Here is a 27,610-nt window from a genome sequence, read left to right as displayed (position 1 = left end):
CAGAGTGGTACAGACATCGCCGACAGAGACTCTGATCACTGACTATCCCTTTAAATGCAGTCTCATGACTTAGTCTTTACTCCACTACCTATTAAAGAAGGAGACAAGACCTACATAGAGAGCTTCCATTCAGACACCCAGAAGGACACAGAAAGGCAAGACCATTTAACAGAACTAACTGTGAGTAAATACGAAGCATTAGAGGTGCTCTCTAGAGCAAAGGGCATGGAAAAAGATTTATAGGAAATCCTGAACGGAAAGAAGGTGCAGCATTTTTTAAAATATACTCACATATAATGTTCAAAAGGAAAAATTATGTAAAGAAAGCTATTCTGTGATTTTAGTATTTCTCCTTTAAATACAAATCTGAGTGTCTCAATATATCGTTTACCAGTGCTTGATTTCCCACAAAATCTGAAACAGTGATTTTGTGTTGGAGCCCTTTGCAAATACAACTTCTTTTCACGTGGGTAAATTTTGTAGAAGGGATATCTGAGGGGGAGGAATTTGAAGCCATCCTTTTGCAAACTTGGATCTAAGCCCCAGCTTGGAGCACCCTGCTAGATACCTGCATCTCACAATGGATGGCCTTTCTTCTGGGAGTGCTGGATATGATCCCTTTCTGCTGGGGATAGGAAGGAATCACGGGTGCTCAGCAACATGGAGACTGCACAGCTTCCACTAAGGTGTCCCATCATATGTGCAGGCAGCTAACTTTTTAACCGAGGGGCTCTGTTTCTCCGTGCACTGTAACAGCCAACCATCCTATATGGGTACATCATTCCGAAAAACTTGGTTCTCATTAGCCAACTGAGTCATCAGCATGTCCCTACACTATATTTTTTATGACAACAGCTACTGGGCAGATCCAGACAGATATTTTACCAGTGGTCATCACTATTGCAAGTGATACCTTAGCACTGATGGAAAGAGAAAGTTTCTCTGTCAGCTCAGTTTATTGCTTTTCTAAATGTCTGTGTTATCAATTGCAGGTATGATTATCTGGCGAAGACTGTTCCCAGCTTTCCTCATGTTGTCCATTTTCTTCTCTGCATTTATCCTGTCTACTTGCTGCTTAACCAAGGGAAACTGTGTGTCTTATGATGAGCTGAAAGAGCTGAAGACTGAATTTGCCATCAACCTCTACCGGCATGTATCCGAAGCAGAGAACAGAACCAATCTGGTAGTCTCCCCAGCAAGTGTGGCTATTTCTTTGGAGCTGCTGCAGTTTGGAGCCCAAGGAAATACCTTGATGGAACTGCAGAATGCCCTAGGCTACAACATTCATGGTAACGTATTGCTTCAAAAATCCTTCTTGCCTTGCATTTTGCAATAAATTCACAGCTTTACTAAGGAGACAGACATTGCACACATCATACCAAATTTCTGTCTTCTGTCTCACTGCAAAATGTAGTTTAGGAGCACTTTATCCATATCTGACAGATAGGTATCAGCTGAATGAACAAAAGAAACTCAAGAGAATATTTGATCCACACATTATTATTATTTCTCTTTCTTTTATTGATTAGTGCTTACACTTTTACTGTACTGAAATACAACTACATCTAGAAAAGGTACTTCCATGAATAGCAAAACTGCTCCTGATTTCCCAGGGGTTCATGGTGCCCACTGTGTCCTGGCCTCTGTGAAGAGGTGCCAGGCAGAGGACAGTCATTTCCTCTCCTATTCCACTTATGTTTTCTCTCCTATCCCATTAACAAATTTTATGAAACCTATAGAAACTGAATTATCTTTAAGACTTTGTATCTTCTTCTAATGTTATTACAACTAGCCAAAAAGATGAAAGGTTATTGGGAGACTGGCAAAGAGAGATATACATTGACAAATGGATGGTGCAATCGCATCTTTCCCTCAAAGAAGACTAAAATAAAACTCACTGGGAATCTGGAAGGGATATGGAGAACGCAGAAGTCTTAAAATCCAGCATTAAGTCAGCTGAATTTAAGGATGAGATTCTCATTTAGGCTCTGGATTATCCTACTATCTCACATCACACTACAGAAACTATTTTACATTATGGGCACAACATTTATGAAAAGCAGATTACTGCCTCATCTTCAAAATTCAGTTTACATATAAGACTTATGTATGGAGATGACACCGCTGTTTCTCAGCATAAAATTTACTTTCAGTGGATGAAGACTAAAGATAAAACCTACAGCAATTTCACCATCACCATTCTGTATAGCACTGATATTCCAAAACAAAGCAGCAGGAAGAGTTAGTTCTGGCTAACATATACATATGCAGCTGCTTGTACTGAGACAAGGACAGTGTGTCTATATTATGAGTAGCTGATATAATGAAGTCTTGCCTATAAGACTCCTGTTTCTCTAAATTCATTAGGGTAATTTCAAACAACATTAATTCATGCGAGGGTTATACCTTGCTTGACACTTCTGGTCAACAGGAGCTCAGTTATCAGGAAAGAACCTTAAGAATAACATTGCACAGCGAAATTCCAGGTACAGCTCTCCACACAAAATGTAACAAAGAGAAGTGCAGAGGCTATTAATGACCTGCTAGTTGTTTTGTGCTGCCTTACTTCTCATGTGGCATATCGTATCAAGCAGACATTTTATTTCCATTTCAGCCATCTGTGGCACAAGCCACATGAGCTTTGGCTTTTGGTAATATTAATGCATGAATGTGAAAATGAAGCAGGGTAGGATCTTTTGCTAAGGGTTCTAACAGCACGTTTCCGGTGACGGAGAAGGAAATTACTTCCTCAAATGGTTTAAATCAAATATCCCAATCAAATTTCCTGTCAGATGAGTACCACCAAATCACATATATATGCATACCTGATAAAATTCCTTTCTTCCATTGGATGTTTGTGTTAATGTTTCTGTTAGTCTGTCTTTAACAATAATGAAGGATGTGTTTAAAATCTTAGCAGTCTGAAAACAATGAAAACATTGATGGTTCATTCACTATTCATGGAGAATCCGCTCTTACATGCACTTGTAATCTTCTTTTGATGTTTGGAAGATTTGTTCATGTTTATTCCAGTACTAGAAAAACAATGTATAAAGGGATGTCTCTCTGGGTAGCACAGGTAAAATGACATGCTTTTAAATGCTTTCTCCTTGCTGTTTTATTCTATCCACGGTAGAGTATTTTAAAGCAATTTAAAACTGTTTCCCGTGTAAGAATTCAAGACTTCAGTTAGCTAAGCACTTTGATATGACTGAAGTTTCAAGCTCAGGATACCACACCTCACGTTAACTTCTGCTTCCAATTTACTATCTTTGATTTCTCACATCCTCCAGAGAGCTTGCCAAATGCTCACACACTAATGCAAAACACATGAGAAAAGCACTTTACCATTCAGACTGTGTGAGTTTTCTTGGCATCTGTTCAAAGAGTTCAATATTTTATCCCTTAAAGAGTAATAGATCTAAATGTTAATACCAAACTTCCCACAGGTCTTCCTGCAGGTTATTAAAGGAGCACTATTAGGTCAGAAAACCCACACTGGATTCTCAGGTGGTAGAAATCGGTAGACATGAAACTCCAATTTTACCCCATCAAGAATCTGCATCAACATAGTAAAAGTTTCCTGGTGAGCCCAGAGACCTTGCTGGCAGTTGGAGGTTCACGGCGATCCTGCCCTTGACATGCTGCTCAGTCTGGGACAGGTTGGTCCAGGCAGCATGGATCCTTCCCTGGTTAGCCACTCCAAACCACCTGTGTCCCAGGGGGCAGCCCAGCCTGACTTCCCTCCAGCACTGCCTACACCCGCAAACATCTGAAGAAACTGGGTGATGCATTCTTTTGCTTAAGGTCTCTCAGGTGTCAAAACCACTATTTCTGGCCAGGGCCATAACAGCAAGCTCAGACATGCCCATGGGGAACTGGAAGTCTGAGGGCTGCCCAGGGCACCCTGGGGTTTAGGACTAAGGCAGAGGAGCACCTGAACTGAGTAAAGCACCCTTGAGAACAGAGGTGTACAGTACAGAACCCTCTTGGAGACAGTGGGCAACAATTTGTTGTTTGAGTTTCACACAGAAGTTGGGACACCAGGTGCCTCTTTCCCAGGGGAAAAGAGAGAGGTCCTGGTAGTCTCACAAGGCCAAGAGGCACTGATGTCTTGCTAAAGAAGAGCAAGCTACAGACATTTCTGAATCCTATTTCCACAGGTGAAGCTTATTTATGGGAGGAGAAACCTGCTGGAAATATTTTAAATTAAAATAACAATCTCAACAAAACTTTTATCAGCTGGTTGTAGGCAGGCCTCCAAAGCAGAACAAGGCATATGGGGAAGGAGCTGAACCATGAACATGAGAAGTTTGAGGAGAATTGACACAGAGCTCATCAGCATTGTTCAGAGTAGACGCAAGTCCCAGGCCTCGGGAGTTCACCTCAGCATGAACCATCCCATCACAAACCATTACAATGAGCAAAATAATGACATCCAGAAACAGCTGCTAAATCACCCTTCAAGGGAGCCTACTAGAAACTTCGTGATTTTAAAAACACAAAATCCTCTAAGTCTGCAGGACTCACGTTCCTGTTGAGCCCACGCCTCAGCCCTTTATCCATCACAGAAGCCACCACCACCCTGATTTAGGTGACGATGTCCCTGCTTATTGCAGGGAGTTGGACTAGATGACCTTTAAATGTCCCTTCCAACCAAAATTATTCTATGATTCTATGAACTGCCATGAGCTCCCCAGGACGAGGACACTGAAGAACTATTTTTTTCATTAGTAGACAATGAATTCGAGAATACATTACTGAAATTATTAATGACACTGAGCCCATAGTTGCTACAAGCATTTTGGAAGATCAGAACAGAATTCAAAAGGATCTTGGCCAGTCAGAGAAATGTGTGAAGTGAATAGGACACAATTCAATATGGACAAATGCAAAATTCTACACTTAGAAGAAATAATCAGTCATCAAATCGGGAAACAATGAGCCAAAGAATAGGTTTTTTAGGAAAGGATCTGAGGGCTTTCAGGAATTAAAAAAAAACAACCACAGAACAGTGAATGGGAAATATAATTGTACTTCAGGAAAAGCAGGCACCGTTGTGGGTTGTATAAAGAAGAGAGTGGCTTATAACACACGAAAGAACCTGTCAGCTTGCCTTGGCATTGCTGGGGCTCATGCGCAGTATTGTGTCAGTTTGGGGCACCGTCCCTCTAGAAACAAAACAACACAGGAGGGCCAAGGGTAGCAGAAACAGGCCTGGGACAGTCAGTGAGATGCCTTTCCTGGGATGAGTGGCATTAATAAATGGCAGGAGAAGGAGACAGCAGTGCTGTGACATTGGCAGCTCAGCCAGTCACATCCAGAGGTGCTAGGTCTCACTAGCAGGAACGCAGATTTTTCCTGGAGGAACATAATGTTCCCTATGAACTGAAAGGCCTGTGTTTGCATAGAGGTGTGAACCTGCTGTGAAATCAGTCCCTTGTCATAACTGCAACTGAGTAATGGCTACAGCAACATGAAGAGCACTTTCCGATGCCCAGAGTGTCACTGTCCTTGACAGTAGTGCTTGACAGTAACATCGCATGCAGTCAAGTGTGCTTCAGTTTTTACAATGTTTTGACTTTTAGAGGACACTTGTGTCAGCACTGGAGTTGAGAACTGCCGAGCCCTGGTGCAATCTCTGCTGTCCTTAGACTCAACACGATAAATTGCAGTTTTTCTCTCTCTCTTGCCTGGCAGATGAAAGTGTGCAAGATTTCTTGCACACAGCGTATGAAGGGGCAACCAACTCCAGCCAAGGCACAGTGGTTCAGCTGGCGTGTTCCTTCTTCGTGGATGCCAGTGTGCAGCTCTTGCCCCACTTTGCTGCACGCGCTGCGCGCTGGGCAAACAGCAGCCTGCAGAAAACCAACTTCACTGGCCCCAACAGCACCACAGCCCAAATCCAGGAATGGATCACCAGTAGCCTTGGAGGTAACGTAAGAGCCCGTGAGAAAGATTGCACATGAATAGAATGTAAAATAAAAGTCATGAGAGAACCTTCACTTAACCAAGTATATTTCTTTTTCCAAACTCGGAGTTGTCTAAACCAAAGCTGAAAGACAGGAAATCTGATTTTTGTGCTGATGCTCGTTTCTAACGTGAGGGATGAGCCAGAATAGGTCTGAATCTGTGAGCACTAGTTTGCAGTATTGAGTTCATAACTGCTTGGTTTTGTTCCTCTAATTTTCAAAATGGCAATCCTTTGCAGGGCTTTCAGTTTTAATGAGGAGCAACTAAACTCCCCAGGGCTGGATTTTGCTGCACTGAACACTTTCAGGCTGCAGTGGGGAACACACAGGGCCATAAACTCAGCTGTCAGACTCTTAAAAAGTCAAAATGGGATATAAAAAGAATTTACTTTCCACACAAGCAAGAAAAGTAGTTAAATTAAATTCTATGTTAATGAAAAAAATAATTGAAAAGCAAGTCCTTAGAAGCAGCAGAGCAAATCAGTCCCTGATTTGTCCCATCAATTTAAGTTACGTGAGTGTTAAATTGGCCATCAACATGTGAGGTGATGTTAAACTCACACATTAAAGCTACTAAAAAAAAAAAAATCTGTCCTTTTCAAATGAACTATAATAAATCACCCAGCTTAATGATTGAAAAGTACTGCTCTAGAAGCAGGTACTAAAATGGGACTTCATATAGTGGTGCTCACATGTGTATCTTTGAATTAAAGGTGGATCACACTTCCAAAAACCTTTGAGATACCCACAGCAGGACCAGTTGAACCGCCAAGTAAATAGAAGAGGGGGAATTAGGATATAAGCCTTCAGTTGACTTAATTACTTCATAAAGCTGTCTGTAATCACGAACCTATTTCATGAGGGCTTTCTAGTGCTAACAATGAACCGCTCCAAGATACACATGGGCACATCTAAGCTAGAAAGCCAGTTAGCGCCAGGGCATGATGCTGAGCGCCAGGCTGCTGTATTCCACACCGTCCAGTGAGTGACACAGTCCTAGCACAACTTAGGCCCTCGACACTGACCAACTTGAACATGATTCTGGGGAAAGCACCAACAGGCAACCACAGTGAGGTCCACGGAGGTGGGGACAGGAAGGTAGAGGGTTTAACAGTACCTTGCAAGTCATGCCTCTTGCCCTTTCGGACAGGTAGTGATTCCAAAGTGTTTTATTTACTCACACAAATCTGGCCTTTAGATCTGTGTGAGTACGATGGCATGTGACCCCTGCCCACCTCTTTTCCATGCAGACGGGGACATTCATGGCATGCCGCTGGAAAGCGCTGGGTCGCCGCTCAGCCAGGTTGCTCTTGTGAGCACCATGTACTTCAAAAGCGTGTGGCAAAAGAAGTTTTCCTTTATGGATACCCAGATGTTGCCTTTTACAACGGTGAAGGGCTCAACCCTGAAAGTGCCGACAATGCATCACACGGCTGAAGTTAACTACGGTAACTATCCTTGATCTGCTCTATTGTACCACATGGAACCGTTTTATTTATTTTATTTCCACACACATACCGCACTAAGATGTGTTAATTTTCCCAGCTTGGAGAAGTTTCAGAAGAAATCCTATGAAATGGAGAGACCACCTGGGTGACTGAATTGACTCCTTGTAATCCCAGGCAATCACAAAACAGATCCTAGGTTCAAAATGTTTCCTAAAATATCTGCTGTCCATACACCATCCCTCACAGACCAACACCTCCAAGCATTCCATAACGAACTTGTCAGCAGTAGCAAACAGCCAAAAGACACCAAGATATTGTGCCAAAAGAAAGGGACAGGAGAGACTGAGAGTGTTGCAGTACTGCCTGCGAAGGAAGGACTGTTAGGAAGCACAGCTGACTCCACGGCAGAGATGCTGTTAAGACTAAGGCTATATAAAGTCCCCAGAAATTTGATTTGTGGGGTAGATAAGAAATTTCCTGGCTCCTCAGCCTAATCACTGTTTGTCCCTTGAGTGTGTGAGGACCAAAGAGAGGATAGTATCACCAGGACCACCAGCACTGCACGTCCATCCGTTCTGTTGCTGGTCAAAGCCTGCATCCAAGGCTTTATGGTAAAATCGTGAAGCTTCAGGGCCAAATCCTGTAACAAAGGGGAGAGGAATTTTTATGGCCTTTAGACCAAATCAGTGGATGATCTCAGCATGGGCTTAAACCAATATAAAAATAGGTCAAAGTTTTATTGGAATAATACATGAACGCTGTGCATGCTCCTCTGAAAAGCTTGGAGTACATGGGTTGCTGACAGGACTCATGCTGTAGGCTTGATGTTCTACCACCAGAAATTCTGCAATTTAGCTCTACAAAATAAAAACATTTCCTTTCTTTTTTATCCTAAATTTCAGAAATGCACTCAGGTAAAAACCTTCCTAATTCAAAGTCTAAATTTTTTCAAGACCAGTTTATACCTCTTAGCATCATGCCAGCATTATCAGTTAAGTTAAATAGTCTCTCTTCAGCTTTGATATTTAGTCCCAAATACATTTGCAAGTCACCAAGCTGCCTCTCAGTTTCCTGCTAGCTAAGCCAAAGATGCCAGGCTCTTTTAAACTACTCAAAAAACAGATACTCCAATTCTCTACTTGTCTCTTTCTGCACTTTTTCAACCATAATTCATCCTTCTCGATAATAAATAGCTGTCTTTGTCCAGCTGGTGAGTCCTAGGTAAAACAGGGGAAGAGAAATCTCTACAGGTACATGCCTTTTTTAGGGGTTTCAAACCATCATTTGATTTCCACCACATCAGCCATCACAGTAACCTCACTGTTTGTTTTTGTTTCATCCTGTCTTTGTCTTTATTTGTCTTTGGGTTTTGGCTTGAGTGTTGGAAAGCCAAATACTTTGGAAAGCCACTGGTAACCTCTTTTCAGCCTGGGAGCCCTTCTACTAACTTAGCTCCTTGTAGCTTCCCAGTTCAAGTGGCTGCTTGCTGCTTTGCATTTCTTGCTCTCATTTCCATCACTTCTGCCTGTAAATAGTACCACAGTGAAACTATGTTTAGCGTTTTACTTAAAAAAGATGGCTGGATCCATGTCATTGCATCAAATTAGTTATCAAATCTAAAACATTTATAGATTCTTTTGCAAGAGTCTACCTGATATTGTAAATTATCTCACTTTCTATTTCCCTCCGTGACTTGATTATTATTTTCTCGAGAGTATGTTCTAAAACTTCTAATGACCTATTTTCCCAGATTACTTCATTTTTTGTTATAAATATGCTCCTGTTTTCCAGTCTGGGAAACAACTGAATCGACAGTCTATTAAAAATCTTTGCTGACCTGTTTGCAATTCCACATTCAAGTTCTTTTCATATTCTCAAGTGGTGACCATCCGGATCCCAGATTATTATTTGTCTCTCTCAAGTAGTTTAAGCTTTGTTTCTGTCTTGAGTGTTGTAACACTTCCCTTTTCCCCTCATTTCCATTAGGAGCCTTATCAATATCCTTTGCTATATCATCAGATCATTTCTTTCTTATCAGTTCCAGCAAATAATTCTAAAGAATCTTAAAAAAAGAAAAATAATGAATTCACAGTGTTCAGTAGAACCATTCTTTCTTCCTTTTTCTCTTGTTCATATGGCTAAAACATTTATTTTCCTTCTCTGTGGAACAGTCACATCAAGTAGGCAGTTGGCAGCTCATTATTTCTGCGCCTTTTTATCTCTGAACCATAATTCACCTGACTAAAGAATCACTTTATCCACTCTTTGCAAGTTGGTCCTTAGTGTTATGTCTTTCTTTGTTGGGTTTCTTCCAGGACAGCGGTAGTGCATCCACCATGCTTCTTCCTCCTGCTGGGACTCCCAGGTCCTGAGCATGTTCACACCTCTGACTTGGAGCATCCTCACCCTCTTTACATTTGAATCTTCTAATTGACTAATTGACAAGGGCACAGAGTTTCCCTTTCCAAAACCAGACATCATCCTTGTTGTTGAGCAACATGAACTACTACATCTCCTTGTGATCTTTCAGCCCTATGTGATTTTGTATCACCGGCTTAACGCAGGGGCTTTGCTACTCCTGATATCTGGAAAAGCCTCTCCATCCATTACTTCGAAAGCTGTTCAGATAAACAAACAGTTTTCTTGGGACTAACAAACACCTATTAGCTTGGGAACACACCTTATCTCTGAACTTTCTCTTTAGTAGAGTGAGATAAAGATATGAGAGGTCTAAAATGACGGCAAGGGACTATCAGTGCTTAAACAAGTGGAGATCTCAGGTAAAGACCAGTGACCAGAAATTTGGCAGCAGAGCTGCACTGACTGACCACATATTTGCTCCTGAGCCCTTGTGAACTTGATGTGAAATCATTAGTTGTGGCTGTCTGACCACTTGTCTGGATACAAGAACTCCATCCATTCACCCTTAAGTAGGCAGCTGAAGCATTAAACATTTGCACAGAAAACAAAAATCAGTCAAAATGTTAGGATTACTTTTTCATCCAGCCTGGAACATGTGAGCTCTCTGCAGCTGAAGAGACTTTTGAGGAAAGGCAAAATGAAAGGGGTCATTTAAAATTTACCAATTGTAGGATTTGATCGGGCCAACAGTCTTTGTTGCTAGAAATACTAGAAACATTTCATTTGAGATTAATACAAACCACTGGTTCAGTACAATAAAACAGAGGCATGAGATAACTTTCCTTTGTTATTAAATGATAGCAGCTGTCTCCCACCAGATCCAAAACAGAGAGCGAGAAGGATTAGCTTTAGCTCTGGCCTGATTGCAGCATTCACAACATTACTTACCCTTTTAATGTGGCCTTGCAGAACAAAACAGCCTGGGGACAATTAACACTGCTCTAAGAAAATGTCAACATTACTCCTTACACATGCCTTTTAAACGCTGTGGCTATTTTACATATTCATCTTTCCAAGCACTTTGTTAACTGTATTTGAATACTGATCTATCATCCTTACGGGATGCTCAAAATCAGTTCAAGCAAGAAACGCTAAATGTTCTGACTCAATAATCTCAAGTCTTTGATTTTCTTTCTAATGAACAAATAACCTTTGCACCGAACATGCTGACTTCAAAATATCAGCACGCCCACAAATTAAACCACTCATGTCCAGTGCACTGCATATCACGAATCTTGATTTGGGATTCTGCCGACTACACCAGTTTATTGCGAATGGGTGATCTAGATCGCTTAAAGAATCGCTGTCAAAGTATTGGCAAAAAGTGGTTTTACTATGATGTTGCAAAAGTGTGACTTAAAGTTCAATGGCTAGGTTCACTCTATTAATTACTGCACAGAAGAACTATACAAAAGAAAACTGAGACAAAATCAAGTTCACAGAGAGAGAACAGAAATGCAAAAAGGCAAGGAAGACCTTTTTGTTGAGTCATGAGATTCAGAGTGGACCTTCTTGCTTTTTAAACTCCTTATGGGAGCCAAGGTGCAGCTAGGACCAAGCTTAGTCTTGTTCAGTAGTTTATGTCTAATGAAAGAAATACAAAGAGTAAGGGCAATCCTTCCACTGAGTCATGAGAACGGACTTCTTGCTTTCTAAATTCCTTCTCGGAGAGGAGTCTAAGTGTGGCTGGATCCAGATTTAGTCCTAGGCTTGGTCAATAGTTAATGTCTAAAGGCTCATATATGCAAAGTTTATAATAATTAATATTGAGCAGCTACATGAATTAGCAATGTTTCATTAGTGTCAATTCAGCATGCAATCAAAGTTACCAAGGCAAAATTAAAGTCACCATTATGAGGTTATAAGCAATATCAGCTGGTCGCCAGAGATCTGCTGTTGGTCAAAGGTCTCTCTGCCTCAAGAAGCCCCCTTGAAAGCTGTCCCAGCTCAAGGGGAGATCAGGTTAAAAATGATTTTAAAAGATAGTAAAGATGGAAACACAAGGCAAAGTAGGTTTCAGCTAATTAAATAGGACACTTCATTTTGGTTTTGTAATTTCTATCAGTATGAAGTTTTAGTGAAAGATATGAGAAAATTGTAAGCTTATTCAATGAACATGCATTGCAGGAACATTCACCATAAAGTCACTGTCACGGCCTCAGTAATGCATTTTAAACTCTGAGCAAGGAGGACAGCTGCTACATGAGAAAATAATAAAACAACTATTCTCTATTGAGAAAGTACTTCAGGTTCTACTACTGGCACTGGCATTTTCCTGCCTATATATATATAAGTATATATTATTGCACAATCAGCTCTGCTCAAATGAGCCACTGTTGTGAGTTAATAGCAACCTGAGCTGGCTGTAAGAGCCCATGTATTGGAGATAACTCCTTATATCGCACCACTGCTGTTCTGAACATCTGATGATGATTGTGGGGTTTGGGTTTTTTCCTCCCATTTGGATGATGAACTAAGATCTACATTTGCCTAACAACAGGCCAGTTCCAGACTGCATCTCTGGAGGCTTTCAGCATGGTTGAATTACCCTACCTGGGAGAGAAACTCAGCATGTTTCTAGTGCTTCCTAACCACAAAAGAACATCTTTGTCCCAGATTGAGTCTCACTTTTCTGCCCAAACCATAACCCTCTGGACCAACAGCTTAAAGAGAATGAAGATGGACATTTTTCTACCTAGGTAAGCAATGTTAGTACTCCAAGACAGATTCCTACTTCCGTTGTCAGAATTATGTGTGATAGTGCCAACACAAGCAATGTGTGAGACAAAACCAAAAGTATCTAATTTATTCATCACACAATCAGAAAAGCTTTAACCCTCTCTTAATCTTTGAAAAGATGAGCTGGGAATGCCAAAACTTTCCATTATGCTCTGTACTGTTTAAAAATACAAATATTTCAATTGATTCCACAGCATTTACTTAAAATAGTTCAGGGTGTAACAACTGTTATCTAAAAAGATAAAGATCTAAAAAGAAACAAGTGTTCCTGGCCCTTCCCCACACTCCATTTTTCTCTTTGCTTACAAAAGAGTAGATATATAACCTTTAAAAGATTATTTTCACAACTTGCTAATACACAACAAAAGTACCCTGCAAAGAACTTGGGTGGCCCCACCAATTGTACCATCTTTCTATGCACTAAGTAGTCTTCAGCCACCCGTTTTCCACAGTAGTCACTCACCATTGCTAGCAAATACACACATCCTGGAAGTATTTCCTATCAGCTATTCAAACGCAGTTGCATAGCAGGAGGAATCGGGTGCAGAAGGGCCCTTTGTGGCTGTACCTATTGTACAGATCAGCGTGGAAGGGCTTCATTAAACATCTATTACATTTCCCACTTAACAAAGCACCGACAACAATTTTATATTATTTTTTTTTTTCTCCAAACTAATCTTCTGCAAATGTTCCAAGGGGTCTATTGCTTCAACTAAAAAGGCTGTTAAAAGGAGGATGCTCGGGGAAATGCAGAATTCATGTGTCATAAAGACCGAGAGGCAGTCTGATTGCAATAGGTGGAGGTGAGGAATTCCTTCTATTAATGTCTTCAGGTGAAGATGGGTCGCTTTTCTGCAAAGTACACCTAATCAGACAGAAGGCATTGGGCTCATACCAGAATAGATGGATGAAATACAAAGGCTTGAAAGAAATTGTTCCACTTTTTCGCTCTATAGAATTATAAATCTCGCATTTAAATAAAATCTATCATATTAATTTCAGGTTCAGTATTCAAAGCCTTTCTGACCTAAAGACAGTTTTTTCTGCCTTGGGAATTAGAGACGCGTTTGATCCCACCACCGCTAATTTTAAAGGTATTTCAGGTAAGAGGCTTGACTGAATAAAAAATGACCACTGACCCAACAGTTGCAGACTCTCGCATTTGAATGATTCAGTAGACCTGAGACTTCTGAATTGATTGTATCTCTTCCTCAGTGAAACTCTAAAATACAATTCACATGCAATTGTTCTACTTTAGTACTGGCAATTGTGTTTTGAGCTGATAGTTTGTAGGAAAGAGGAATCTGAAAGGGACAAGGTTGGTTTCGGTCTTGCTTTATCATTCTTCCTCCTTTTTTCCTGCATACTTTCTTTAAGATTAAAACTATGAAGACAGCATAGGCCTGGAAAATGGTTATTTACCCAGAAATTTAGGATACTTTAGTAAAACTTGCATTCCTATTTCTGTTTTTATATAGTCATTTAACAATTAGGTGTGCTGGTACAAGTCAGTGTTCCAATTCCTGACACCACAAACAATACTGGCATAAAAAATATTGGCATATGCCCATGCTATGTTGTCTGGCTAATCCAGTGACCTGCAGACTGAATTATACTTTCCTTTGTTATGTTTGTATGATTTTTTTATGTCTTATAAACTGTCTTGGTTCTGGAAATCCGAGATTAAGACACTCCATGGAAAATTTTTATCCCTATTAAGTTTAAAAAAAAAAAAATCAGAATTTTTTTTTTTTTTTACTACTTTCAGCAGCAAAATTATTTCAGCTTAGTGATTTCTCCTCACAGCAAAAACTCAGCGGTAGCTGCTCCTAGAGATGCAGAAAGTTCATGCAATTCTTGTGCATGTGAGTAGATAATTAGAGGTATGACAACAAGAAATTCCTCCAACTCAGACAAACCTGCCTTCACAGAAAAATTGCTCTTCTGGGATGAACCTCAGAAGGCACGTGATTTATGGGATTTTTATACCCCTCTAAAAATTCAACATAGTTTTTTTTTTATTGCAGTACACAACTCAGACTGCAAAGAGATGCATGTGTGAGAACCTGGAAGAGTTACCCTGAATCTCTCAAAGACTATTGCAAAGAAAAGCAAAGTGGATAAGCAGGATGTGCCTGGGGGAGAGAAAGTTGAGGCACAGCAGCCTTGCTATACTGACCACTTATGTGTTAAAGCCTGCTGCTTTGTTTATTGCAAACAAAGGTTAATATAGTGATAAAGTGCACAAGGATGCATTTTATAAGTTAACATCTATTTAAATAAGTACTTTAAGGACATAAATTCCATCATAAACAATCACATTTAGAAGCTTCTTTCCTATATAACGTGTTGGCTTTCTGCTTCACATCATACAGGGTGAGGCTTGTAGAAATATTTGATCCCGACTGCGGCAGGGTTATGCATTAAAGAATATGCTGCTCGGTTTTACTCTTACACTACTCAGTTATGTATTATAACAGTATGTTTACAGCTATCATGGTCTAAGAGTTATGTGAGGTAGAATTTATAACGAAGGTTTCTCTTTTATTTAAGCAATAGATACAGCTGGAAAAATAAAAGTAAGTTTTCAGTTCCTCTTCCATCTAAAGCACAATCCATTACCTTCAGAATATTAACTCTCAGATCACATTTAGTAACATGTTACTTGATTTCAGATCTGGAATAGCTTCTTTATGCCTGAAAGCTTCTAATACTTTTTCATCCAAAATACACCAGATTTATCCAATTAAAAAAAAAAATCTGCCTTTTTGCAGGATTCTTGTCTTACTTGTTTCCATCCCAGAATTTTGACTGGAAAAAAAAAATCAGATGGAAACAAATAAAATGTTCTTTTAGTATTTCCCCATTTTCACCTATATCATAGAATGGGTTGGGTTGAAATGGACCTTTAAAGGTCATCTAAGTCCAACCCCACTGCAGTAAGCAGGGACATCTTCAACTGGATCGATCAGGTTGCTCAGAGGCCCATCCAAACCTGAATGTTTCTGGGGATGGGGCATTTACCACCTCTCTGGGCAACCTGTGCCAGATTTTCACCACCCCCATTGTGAAAAATTGCTTGTTTCTATCTAGTCTAAATCTATCCTCTTTAATTTAGAGCCATCTCTTCTTGTTATTGCCCCTGTCCCAGACCAGAAAGCAGAACTGAACAATAAGAAGTCAATAGCAGAAAAATACCCCAACTTTGTGTTCACAATAGGGATTTTTTCCTAAGAACTTCACTGCTCATGTGCAAGCAGAATCCGTGTTTCACATAGAAGTCAGAGGCTCCGGGGCCATCAAGCAAGCCACCCTCTGTGACAAAGTACATGTTCAGGCAGATAGATTCAAGATACACAGGAGTGTTCTAGCTTGTTCTCCAAGTTGCCTGCACATAAGGTTGTGCTGGTCTGAAAGTCACATAGTGATAACATCTCAACTATGTGCTGAGCCAAGAAGTCCTTAACATCCAGGTAGCTTAGACATTCAGAATGTCTATGCTCGTTCACATAGGGCACACATAAAAAATCAGGAGCTAAGCCAAAATTAGAACAAAAGGTCTTCTAACACGGAAGCCAGATATAGAAAAGCAACTGAAAGGCAGGTTTATACTGTACTGTCTTTTCCCAAACACCATGTGGTGGAGGAACTTGCAACAGAATAAGAGCTAATATTGTGACATATACTGTTTTCAGTATGCTGTCACTGAATTAGCTGCCCAGGTGAGATGGATACCTAACAGTTATGTCATCCTTAGATTATGCAGAAGAAAGGTAAAAGCATTCTGAAATGGTGTTCACAACAGAATTCAGAAATTAACTTGTGATACTAATTTCTGGTTTGTTTTTTTTTTTTTTTTTTTTTTGCAGAGGAAGGTAGTCTTTATATTTCAGAAGCTATTCACAAAGCAGAGATTGAAGTAACAGAGGATGGTACAAAGGGAGCAGGAGCTACAGGTAAATCAAATATATCAACCTTACTTTCTACTTCTGAAGATTATTACTACTGAAACAATTACCTGTTTTATATGTAAAAATAGTAGAGTAGCATTTAGGTACACTCAACCTAAATTTAAACCTTTAACACACTTCCAGTTTGTCATTGTAATTGTTTATAAGAACTCCCACAATTCTTCCCTTTCCATTTTTGATCTCAGACTAATATATAAAGACTGAAGTGAAAACCAACTTTACCAGTTCCAGGAAAGTCCAGCTTTATAAAAAGAAACCACTTCTTTTTCTGTTGGTCAAATCAGTTCACTCAGATCATAAAAGAAAAGAAACAAAAAAGTTACTAATGTTTTGTCCTTAGCTCCTGAACCATTAGGAATTTTGTTTTTTGAAGATGAGCTCTTTGCTGGCATTGAAGGTCATGACAGGGAAGTTTTGTTTTCATGAAGATGAAGACAGTCTTGTTTCTTATGCAGATTGAGGCGTATCATATGTGTGCAGTAGTTTCTGCTAAAACATCATTTTGATGTGAGCAGCTGGGGCTGGCCGAGTAGGAAGATTCAGAGGGAAATCCCAGCTATGGACTACAGAGTCAACAAATTACCATTGTAAAATGAATGACAACTCAACATAAATCCTGCATCACAACTTAGATAATACAGGGAAACTAAAATCACTGAGCTGTGCAATCCCCCCTTGGGGTGGGCAAATATGCTTTATCAAAGGAAGCCCCAGCTTTTTTGTTTCCCTTTTGGAAGCCTCAGATGCTCCAGAGATGCTACATGCCAGCATGAAAGGCAGTGGCAGCCCTAGACCCCTACGTGGATTACATAAGCGTTATCACCACTTGCTTCTCTTTAGAAGCTGACCATGCCCTCAAACATCAGCACAGCAGAGGGTGACTATTAACCAAATCTCTCACCTTGTTGCTTTCCTGGGCTGTGCTGACTGTAGATGTGCTCCACGCACACACTGCAAATGCTGGTGGCCCTTGACCGCAGATGCGGGCAAGATCTGGATTTCTAACTTTCTCCTGCTTGCCCTCCTTTCTTTCAGAAAGGAATCCAAAAGGCAGGTAGGGAGAGCACCACAGTGCACCTCATTGCAGTGCTGGGCTGCTCTGTTAAGTGCAGAGCACACACTCCACGGTCAGAAGGAACCTGAGCACATCTTGTTTGGCCTAACAGCAACTCTGAATAAGATAGATGCTGTACCTATGAGGGTGCATAGTGAAAGTTTGACATAACTTAACTTTGCTCCAGAGCTATACAGGTTTAAATTTTATGACAACTTTCATCTCTGCTGGGGATCAATATTTTTAGTAATTTTTCTGGCAACTCCCATACAAAACAAAAGCTTTTAGGTAGCTTAAATTACATACCAAAGGGTAAGGATAACAGCAGTCAGACCTTTGTCCCATTGAAACCAACGTCAAAACTTCCTTTAACTCCAGTCAGACCAAGCTAATTTTAAAAGGTATAATTATGTTTGTTTACTTTAAAAGCTCTGGATCTAGTCACCCACTGGCTCTAAAGCTAAAGTAAGCAGCTTTTTCAGGAGCACTGAAACAGCACCACTCAAACTTGTTTTACTGAGCTCAAGTTACATCTTCAATTGAATTCCGTTTTTTTTATTGTTCATTAAAAAAATAACCCAAATCCACGAGTTTTAGTATTGGGTTCTTTTGACAGAAGAAATGGAAGAATTCATTTAAACAGGACTTATTTTAATATTAGTTGAGCCATCATAATGTGGGGGACAGCTATAAAATGAGATCAAGGTTTTAGTGAGAGCTCTGACAGAGAAATCCCAGGTTTATTGCTGTTTGTGTCCCATTTAAAAGAGGGGCTGCATTTGTGCCTTGCTTATCTTTTCTACCAGAAGAGCATAGCCAGGAACTAACTAATGGGTTAGGCAATAGTGTGGCATGACCTCAGCAGAGTTACAACTGTGATAACACAAGTTATTTCCTTTGAAATCCAAAGCCAGACAGACTCACTTGAGCAGCAAAATACACACAAGTCATTGATTTAGTGTAGTCTTACAATACCCAACTTGTTCATTCACCCAGACTGATTACACTGTTGGATAAAGTTGTTTTATTCCTAGAGGAGCAACTCAAAAATCAAGGTACTAAACATCAGAGCTAGAGGATGCTGTGTAGAAGATGGAATGAAAATGGACACATTTTACTCATGTTTTCTTTTGTTACCTTACAGCAATGGTATTACTAAAAAGATCTCGAACGCCCGTTTTCAAAGCAGACAGACCTTTCACTTTTTTCCTGAGACAAGCTAACACAGGTACGCATCCTCCCTGATTCAGCAGCAGAATCCTTCACAAGGAGTAAGGATATCAGTAACAAGTTCTCTGTAAATAACATGCTATTCTTCAGTCCAGGAAGCTTCAATCATCATGGAAACAGGGGGCTTAGGGTTTCGGAAGCATAAGGAATACAGCTTAATTGCTTTAAAAATAATGCATGATAAGTTACAGAAGTCAGGGAAGCCAGGTTAGCCTTTTCAACGTGCGTGCAGTATGTGCTCAAAAAGATTTCCACTGCAATTATAAGCACTAGAAAGATTCTTGAGATCTTAAACGCCCCAGGATTAGGGACCAACCTCCACAGGGCAATTAAAATTACAAATGGGATGGATCAGCTGGATTGATATCCGAAGAAGTTGAAATATAAATCTTCCCAAACAGATGAAACTCATTCATGCCTATGCTGACAGTACATAAACTTCTGGCTGCACCAGGACTCCAGGGCCTGTAATTCCCCGTATTAATCCTACCTCAGCGGTTCCTAGGGAGTTCTCCGGAATTCTGAAGACCAATAATATTTTGCCCAGCTACAGCTCAGAATATGCAGAAGCAAGTTTATCTTCCCTTGTACCATGAATAGCAACACCTTAAAGGCAATAGTTTTACACGTACAGACTTTTCACTACTTCGTAACCTCATGAGACATTCTGGTTAGCAAAAGCCATGGATATTCACCGTAGGTAATCAGGTAACCTAGCTCTGCAAAAAGCCTAACTGCTACCTTCACTTTTGCAAGGAAACACCAAAAAAAAATTGTTTCTTTTGGAACTGACAACTTTTTTTCTTGCTAATGAACTCCCCCAGCTGCCGTAACAAACAAGCAAAACTGCAGAGCATCTCTTCAAGAGTGAAGCATCACAGTGCTCCTCTGGCTTCACTATTAGACTATGTCTTGTGTAGTTACGCCTGAATCTGTGCCAAAGGAAAACACCACATAGCTCATTGGCAATAAGAGTTGCATTATGCACAACTTAGCACGCGTTTTCTCCTCCAAAGATGAGGCCATCACCAATAACTCTTACCATTTTTAGCAATGCATTAAAACTTGTACCGTTTTGCCAAAACAATCCATCAAAGTTTTACTCATAACTGAGGTCACAGCCATTTAGACTTCCAGGGAACATTTAGCCATTTACAGGGTTCAGTAAAATACCAGGGCCTGGCAAGACCAAGAATAATTTTCATAGAATGGTTTGGATTGGAAGGGACCTTAAAGATCATTTGGTTCCTACCTCCCTATGATGGGCAGGGACACCTCCCACTCAAACATATTGCTCAAAACCACATTCCTTTTCCTTCTTTGCTTCCAGGCAACAGAGTATTTTAAAAGCCTGTATCTTACATTTGGACCAAAATACAAACACATTTTTAAAGAAAAAAGCACTACCTTATGCTGGGGGAGGAGGGTGTGGTGTTTTAAAAAAATATGCTTTGGTAGTCATTATCATTCAATAAAGTATCCTTAATTAGCAAATACAGACTTAAAAAAAAAAGGCACTAAAAATTGATCTATGGGGCAGGCCCTATAGCAGCCTCCCAGGACTTAAAAGGAGCCTACAGGAAAGCAGGGAAAGGGCTCTTTATCAAGACTGTAGCAATAGAACAAGGGGTAATAGTTTTAAACTGAAAGAGATTTAGATTAGATATTAAGAAGAATTTTTTTCTTCTGAGAGCGAGGAGGCACTGAAATCGGTTGTCCAGAGAAGTCATTGATGCCCCCCTCTTCCTGCAAGTGTTCAAGACCAGGTTGGGCGAGACTATGAACAACTTGACTGAGTGGAAGGTGTTCCTGCCTCTGGCAGGGGGGTTGAAAATGGATGATCTTTAAGGTCTCTTCCTACTCAAATCATTCCATGATTCTATGAAACCTGAGTCACACACTCTTCAAGATTAAGAACAAACTTATTTTGGTGAATAAAACTGCTTAGTTCACAATACAGGATAAATAATAAAATTGATGAAGGAAATCAGATTTTAAAACAGGATTTTTATACAAACCATTACAAAACGTACACCTTCCAATCACCTCAAAATTAGAAGTACATTACTGTAATTTAAGCATTTGAATGTAAAAAGTAAAAACTGAAAACATTCAGTCATTTTGTTTGTTCAGGCTTAGTGACTGAAGCTGTTCAGATATGAAAAGGTGGAAGGGTAGACAAGATCTGCTTTTAAAGTATTTTGTAAGCCTAGCTACAGGTACTTACAACTTACTATCTCCATGAAGTTCACAATGAATATTTACATAGACTAGAAGTCTTCATTTTATCAGCCTTCTAATAATAGCAGTAATATATTTTCCCAGGACTTAAAATAGCGTAGTTCTGCCCAAAGTCAGTGAAAAAGTTGGGTTTTTTTTAATCTGAATTTCAGGTTTGAATAAACTCCCCGTGAAGGACAGGCAAGATAACAGCAATACAAACAACTGAACCACTAACTCAATTAATCTGAGACAATAATTTCATTCCAGGGATTATACTACTCTCCTGTAATACTATCAACAAAAAAGAACAAATTTAGGCTCTGTTTTGCTCAGGACAAAAGGGATTCTTTAGCCAATGGTTTGGGCAAGTTTCAGGTTTCAGCAAATTTCTGCTTTGGAAAGGTCTCTTGGTTTTTAAAATAGTAACGCTTAAGTTATTCTAAGGAAAGCATTCAACTGCAGTCAAATTTTTCCATAAAAGGAATGATCTGCTAGTTCACACTTAATTTATGTATTTATCTATACTACGTTTTGAAAATGTGGTCCCAAACTGACATAACATTAATACTGTTTTCATTTACAGGTTCTGTACTCTTTATAGGAAGAGTTACAAATCCTTCATAATAAACACCAGACAAATACACTGTCTTCTGTTCCTCTTATTGAGGCTTTCCTGTAAAGCAATTAAAGGCTACATTCTATCTATTTATTAAAACATTGCTTTAAACAATATCACTTTCACAAGAGTAAGAGTGAGCAAATCCTCCATAACTTTATTGCCCGGTACACACTACTGGAAACTTACTGCTGTCTAAGGATCATCAGGACCATGACTACAGCAAAGATACCAACCACAAACATTTGAGGAAAACCTTGTATTTTGCCACCTAAATGTTTAGGAACAGACCAAGTGTTTAAGATTAGGCCAACAGCTTCTGCTTAACTTCATCATGGCTGAAGTCAGCTTGACTATTGCTGAGTATAGAGGTCATCAGAAAGAAAGCATCCCACAAGAAAACTTTGTGATACATATTTTTCAAGCACAACTTTATTTCTCTGTCCTGAAGTCAAAAACTTAAGAACAAAACTGAAGTTCCATCTGGTTCCAGACTTAGATGCATTGCAGCTGAGATGGTAAGGTAACAAGCAAGCAGCAAAATGCTGTGAAAAAAAAATCAAATTGAGAGGCCATTTCAAAACTGACAGTACAGGTAGGAAGTACAAATACCCACCCAGTGACCAAACAAACATTATTGCCAAAAAGGCAGTAGTACCACCTTTACTACCTTTTACTTTTTTTTCTTTAAAATGAACACAGCATGGAATGGACATTCCTGAAGAACACTGAATAAGGTTGAAAGCATCTAGAAAATGCTTTTTTCAGCATCCTGACAAAAGGTGGGATACAGTGAGTGTTGTAGTACAAGATTCAGCAGCTCATGGCAGAAGCATCTGAAACCTAAACCCCTAAAGATTTTGGGTGAAGATTGTGAACCACTGACTCCCAGGAAAAGCATCAGAGGGGAGCTGCTCCCACTGAATCAAACAAAGCCTTCCAGAAGTTAGGAGCATCTAGCACAGATGAAACATGTAGCAAATAAAGCACTCAGTGATATTTTGCATTCAAGCAGCAGCACCTTCTGGTTAGCCCCACATTTGTAAACATGTAAAGCCTTTTGACACAAAACTCTGCAACATTCCCCAAAATTTACACATCCCTGCCTTCCTACATTGTAGCCTCATAAAACTGTGGAGTTTGTAATGTGTACACAAGCCACAGCAATGACATCAGGTTTTTATGCTAGTCACCAAATAGTGAAGCACAAATACACAAGGTTACAGGGTATCATCCTACCGTAGCTATGACTTGGTATCAGCTTCCTTCCACTCGTTCTCTGATTAAGAGCAGAATATATCCCAGAGATACAACATGGCTCTTCATTCTTTGATACTAGAACATGGAAGCTCTGGAAAGGCAAGGCAAAATGAACCATTCCAATAAAAACTGTACTGAATTCTACACAAAGATTAAAATAGAGATTTTATTGATGGAATAACAAAAGTGCTTTTCTTAAATATTTTTCAAAATACATTTATACAACTTACAATAATATATCCAAAATAACTGTATATACAAAACATTACCTTGTTTAATGTATGTGCTTTTTTTTTGAAAATTACAAAGCAACTTTTTGGCAAAGTTCAACCTTAAGAGGTGATAATTTTGAAGGTTGGATTAAGAAAAATAGAACCTGAGGGAAAGTGACACTTAAGTCCATGATAAGCAAGAAGTTCTCCATTTAAATAAAAATGATTTTGTGACATTTTTCACATTACAAAAGTAACAGAAGTGAAGGGGAAAAAAAATGATGGATACTTTTCTCATCATTTTATAGAGCAGCTTTTCTTTTTTCAGTACAGGAACTTGAGATAAGATCGCATGTCAAAAATGAATGCAAATAAAGACAGCAGTGCCCTGCTGTGGCTCTCTTATGTGCAGTGTTTCTTAGCTGCTGTTGATATGGTTGACCTGATTGGATCTGCGATGGATTTCTTCCAGAAAACTCTCAAGCTGTTCTATCAGCATTCGTTTTTTAAACCTGTATTTAAAAGAAAGCATAATAATTGGATGCACACAATGATATGTGAAATATTGTTCACAAAACTTTTACTGAACCCTGGAAAGATGTATACACACAATGTCTCCTAAAATTTGGTAAGATACTTAACTTGCTTTTCCATTTTATGAGAGAACACTAAACCATGCTTAGTACAGTTTATTCTAGCATGCTGCTGAACACCACTCAGTCCTCAGAAAGCCAGGAAAAAGAGTCAGGTGCTTTCTGTTTCCAGAATGTCTAAAGTAAAGAAAATATATGCCACAAGAATGATGATGCTAAAGCTGGCAACAGCTTTTAGGGATTATTTGCTTGCCTTCATGGTGCACTCACAAAACTTAAGTGAAGTTGGTACTGGTGAAAGCATAGCCATTACACACTGCAGAGCAGATATCCTGACAAGAAAGTAGAAATTAAAATTCTCAGAAAGAAATTAAAGAAAATAAAGACATAATCCATACCTGGTGTCTCCGCTGTTCTATTACACACTAATTACATAAATTTGTACAGCATGCCATTCTGCCACCTTAGCTTACACCCTGCCTTGTTGTTACAGCTCGCCCTCCCTCTTGTAACATTGTTGCATCTGAGAAGCCATTTCTGAACAATGCTTTGGCAGCCATACACAAAAATAAACAGCCATGAAAAAGATAACACTTACTCACCTCCATACTATTCTGAACTATACACTAAGTTCAGTCCCATGACCTCTAGGTTCCAGGCAAGCCTCCCAGTCCATGTTCCTAACTCACAGAAACACGGCACCTGCCCTAATTCTCAGACCACATGCCTCCTTACAATCCCAGCTTGACTAGAGGGAAACAAGCTCCCATAATACATGCTCTGGGCCCATATTCATCCTCCTCATCGCAGCTCTCCTCTCTAACCCCACACTCAGAGTACTGCTTCCCCTCCATTCTTCCTCATTGCTTCAGAACTGCTCCCTGCTTGTTGAAAAGTATTAACCCGGGAGACAACTACTTCTCATTCCCTCTAGTAAAAGTCAAATTATTTAAACTATTAGCAAAGTGCTTTACTACAATGCAATCCTAGTGAAAATTTAACAGGTTTATATTCTGTGAAGGTGCAAAATTCTGTGACTGGACAATATTACTTTTCAGAATACATTTAAGTCTCTCTGAAACAACCATACAAGTTAACGGCAGACACTTCCCAGAAACTTAAAATCTGATGGAATGCAGGAAAAAAAACACCTTGCTAACAGTGCTGGTTTGGGCTAAAGCAGAGCATGTTTTTTTTCTCTAACTTTTCAGAGTGATAGTTATCTCCAAGATAACGAGCCATTGATGTACAGAGGCCACTGTTCACACCTAATCCTATGTAGATTAAAGCCATCCCTGAGCTCGGTCACACCTGCTGGGAGGAAGGATAGGACAGCTGACCCAGCTATGCCACACACATCATGTACTCATTATAAAGACTTAGAGATCATGAGGGTCATCTCTCTCCTGTCTGATGTCCGATGTTCAAGGGAGATCTTCACCTGTCTACCTCTGAACTCATCTACGTGTTCCTGAATTCAGTTCTGGAGTCCAGCTCCCAACTGCTGCTGAATCCAGTGCAGGACCTTCCCTGCACCAGCCCGGCAGCATCAGGGGCAACTTATCTGGAGAGTATGAACTGGTTTTGTATACTTCTATATACTATATTATGCTATTGTTATCTCCCTTTTATTATTTTTGTTTCATTAAAGCTCTTAGTGTTAGTTTCCAATGCAAGTTTTCTCTCCCTCTTTTCCCCTTCTGGGGCAGGGGGTGAGGAACTGGGACTAAGAGGTGCCCAGTTTCAGCTACTGGCCTAGCCAGGGGCTAAACTGGGATGCTGACTATTCTCAGTCTTATAGCTGTTGGCACACCTATGGGGCCCAAAGTTAGAGCCACCTATGGGGCCCAAAGTTAGAGCCACCTATGGGGCCCAAAGTTAGAGCCACCTATGGGGCCCAAAGTTAGAGCCACCTATGGGGCCCAAAGTTAGAGCCACCTATGGGGCCCAAAGTTAGAGCCACCTATGGGGCCCAAAGTTAGAGCCACCTATGGGGCCCAAAGTTAGAGCCACCTATGGGGCCCAAAGTTAGAGCCACCTATGGGGCCCAAAGTTAGAGCCACCTATGGGGCAGTCCCATCTCTTGTGTTCAGAAAGGAGTCCTTATAAGCACTACTACAACCTGCTCAGGCTGACCCAAATGCATATCGCTGAGCAACAGAAGCAGCTAAAGATTTGGAAATGAGATGTGGTATCTCTTCATCCTTAGTATTTTCACAGTAGACTGGAAGAATAAAAATCTGTTATCTACCTCACTTTTATTTCTGCCTCTCAAAAGTGACAGCTTTTCTGCTTTCAGAAGAGGAACTGTGGGATTTTGAAAGAAAGTAAAAAAAACTGTGGATTGTTTTAGAAACCTTCCTTTCTCCTCACAGTTCTCTACTGGATTAGCCTCCATAACTTAATGGGTACCGTTTCTAAACACAGACTTTGTTGCTGAAATGCTTAAGATCTTTCTTAAACCTTTGCTCAGAATCAGAGTTTCTTGGAGCATGGTAATAGAGCAAGCATCTCAAACTTGAATTGCACTCTGGCATTGCAAAGGTCAACTATCAGTTCACAAAAACAAGACTATCTGGACAACTCTGGAGAGCATAAGAGACATTGCCAGCAGGGAACATGGTTAAGTGTGACTGGTCACCTGGATAAAGAATGCAACAGAGAACTGCATAGGGATTGCAGGCAATGTTATCCAGGTGGATAAAATGACCACATTATAAAAATATAAACCAGGAAAGAAGAGGAGGAGAGAGATTAAGCTCTTCCTACATACAAACCACTAAGAAGTTTAACATAGTTGAGAGAACGATAATTGTCAACTTTTTCCAACAGTAGGTAGATTCAGAAGACTGTTAGGTATGGTAAGAGACAGGATTTAATTCTTATGCATCCAACAGCAAAACTCAACCACTGCCAAATTTTGCAGGGAGTCAATCCAAGATAACTGGAAGAGAGAGGCTGTGCAACAGAAATCACAACTGCAGGTGATCTAAAGAGTCTAATTTCAGAGGCGCAAATATTCCAGCCCCACCAAGGGCTGCCACAGACTCCAGGGGCAACACTAATACTTGGTGTGCTGAGACAGCGAGGAAGCAAGTATAATGTACAGGCTATGGGACAACTCTGACAGGTGATATAACAAAAACAGATTGAGCAAAAGCATGATAAAGTAACTGTTGCCAAAGGCTGAGCACTATCGATAGAAACCTACATGCCCCACTGTGCTGGCAGAAGACTAGAAGCTGTGTAAGTTGCACCGAATATAAGACATTCAAACTCCCAGTGTAGTTTTACCCAAAAATTACTTTGATTTTTATTTAGATACAAAATCTGTTTAATAATGCCACAGGAAAAACCCTGACTACTACAAAAACATATCAGAGAAAAAAAAAAATCAGCTCTCCTAAGGCTTCTGAAACAAGCCTCAAAGTTAGTTATATTTATGATCCCAACAAGATGCTGGAATTATTAGTTCACTTGACTCAAACGCTACTGGTTCCAATCATAATTACACGTTCCTCCTCTTTTGCTTTTAAGTAAGCATGTAAAAGGCTAAGCAAGGAGGGTCTAAGGATACTGTAAGGAACAGTTTCTACCTGGATTAACAACATGGGGTCTAAACACTGAGCAAGTCTCTACTCCAGTGACAAACTGTCTCCCACTTCGAGTTTCAGACACCACTACAACATCTCTGAAGGAAATAATTCTGAACACATCTTTACAGAGCATACCTAGATCTCAGAACTATTTTCAGGATAATATTTTCTGTTGCTGCAGAAGAAAAAAGTCCTACTGTTTCCTAAAACCTAATTCACAGTAATAAGCAGTTGCATCAGTTTTTCAGATTAGCAGCATGCTCACACCTGAACTT

At 39.9% G+C, this 27,610-nt stretch overlaps 2 protein-coding genes across 3 annotated transcripts in view; one reads left to right on the top strand and one right to left on the bottom strand.

Annotated features, from left to right (window-relative positions):
• Positions 1-22,214, top strand: SERPINE3 (serpin family E member 3). Its single transcript, XM_054067936.1, is given in 9 exon segments — positions 1-180; positions 993-1,026; positions 1,029-1,289; positions 5,701-5,934; positions 7,223-7,420; positions 12,342-12,540; positions 13,583-13,683; positions 16,450-16,536; positions 18,750-22,214. Coding segments are annotated over 9 exon segments (1,371 nt in total). The 5' UTR covers positions 1-54; the 3' UTR covers positions 18,881-22,214.
• Positions 22,215-23,086: 872 nt separating this feature from the next.
• Positions 23,087-27,610, bottom strand: part of INTS6 (integrator complex subunit 6) — a 45,863-nt gene continuing 41,339 nt past the window's right edge. For both annotated transcript variants that reach the window (XM_054067913.1, XM_054067922.1), the window contains one exon: positions 23,087-23,658. In XM_054067913.1, coding sequence (XP_053923888.1) covers positions 23,565-23,658 — 94 coding nt within the window. In that variant the 3' untranslated portion in view covers positions 23,087-23,564. The remainder of the gene's footprint in view (positions 23,659-27,610) is intronic.

This window comes from Cuculus canorus, chromosome 1 (assembly GCF_017976375.1).
Source record: "Cuculus canorus isolate bCucCan1 chromosome 1, bCucCan1.pri, whole genome shotgun sequence".
NCBI lineage: Eukaryota > Metazoa > Chordata > Aves > Cuculiformes > Cuculidae > Cuculus > Cuculus canorus.
This window is presented reverse-complemented; position numbering and strand designations above follow the sequence as displayed.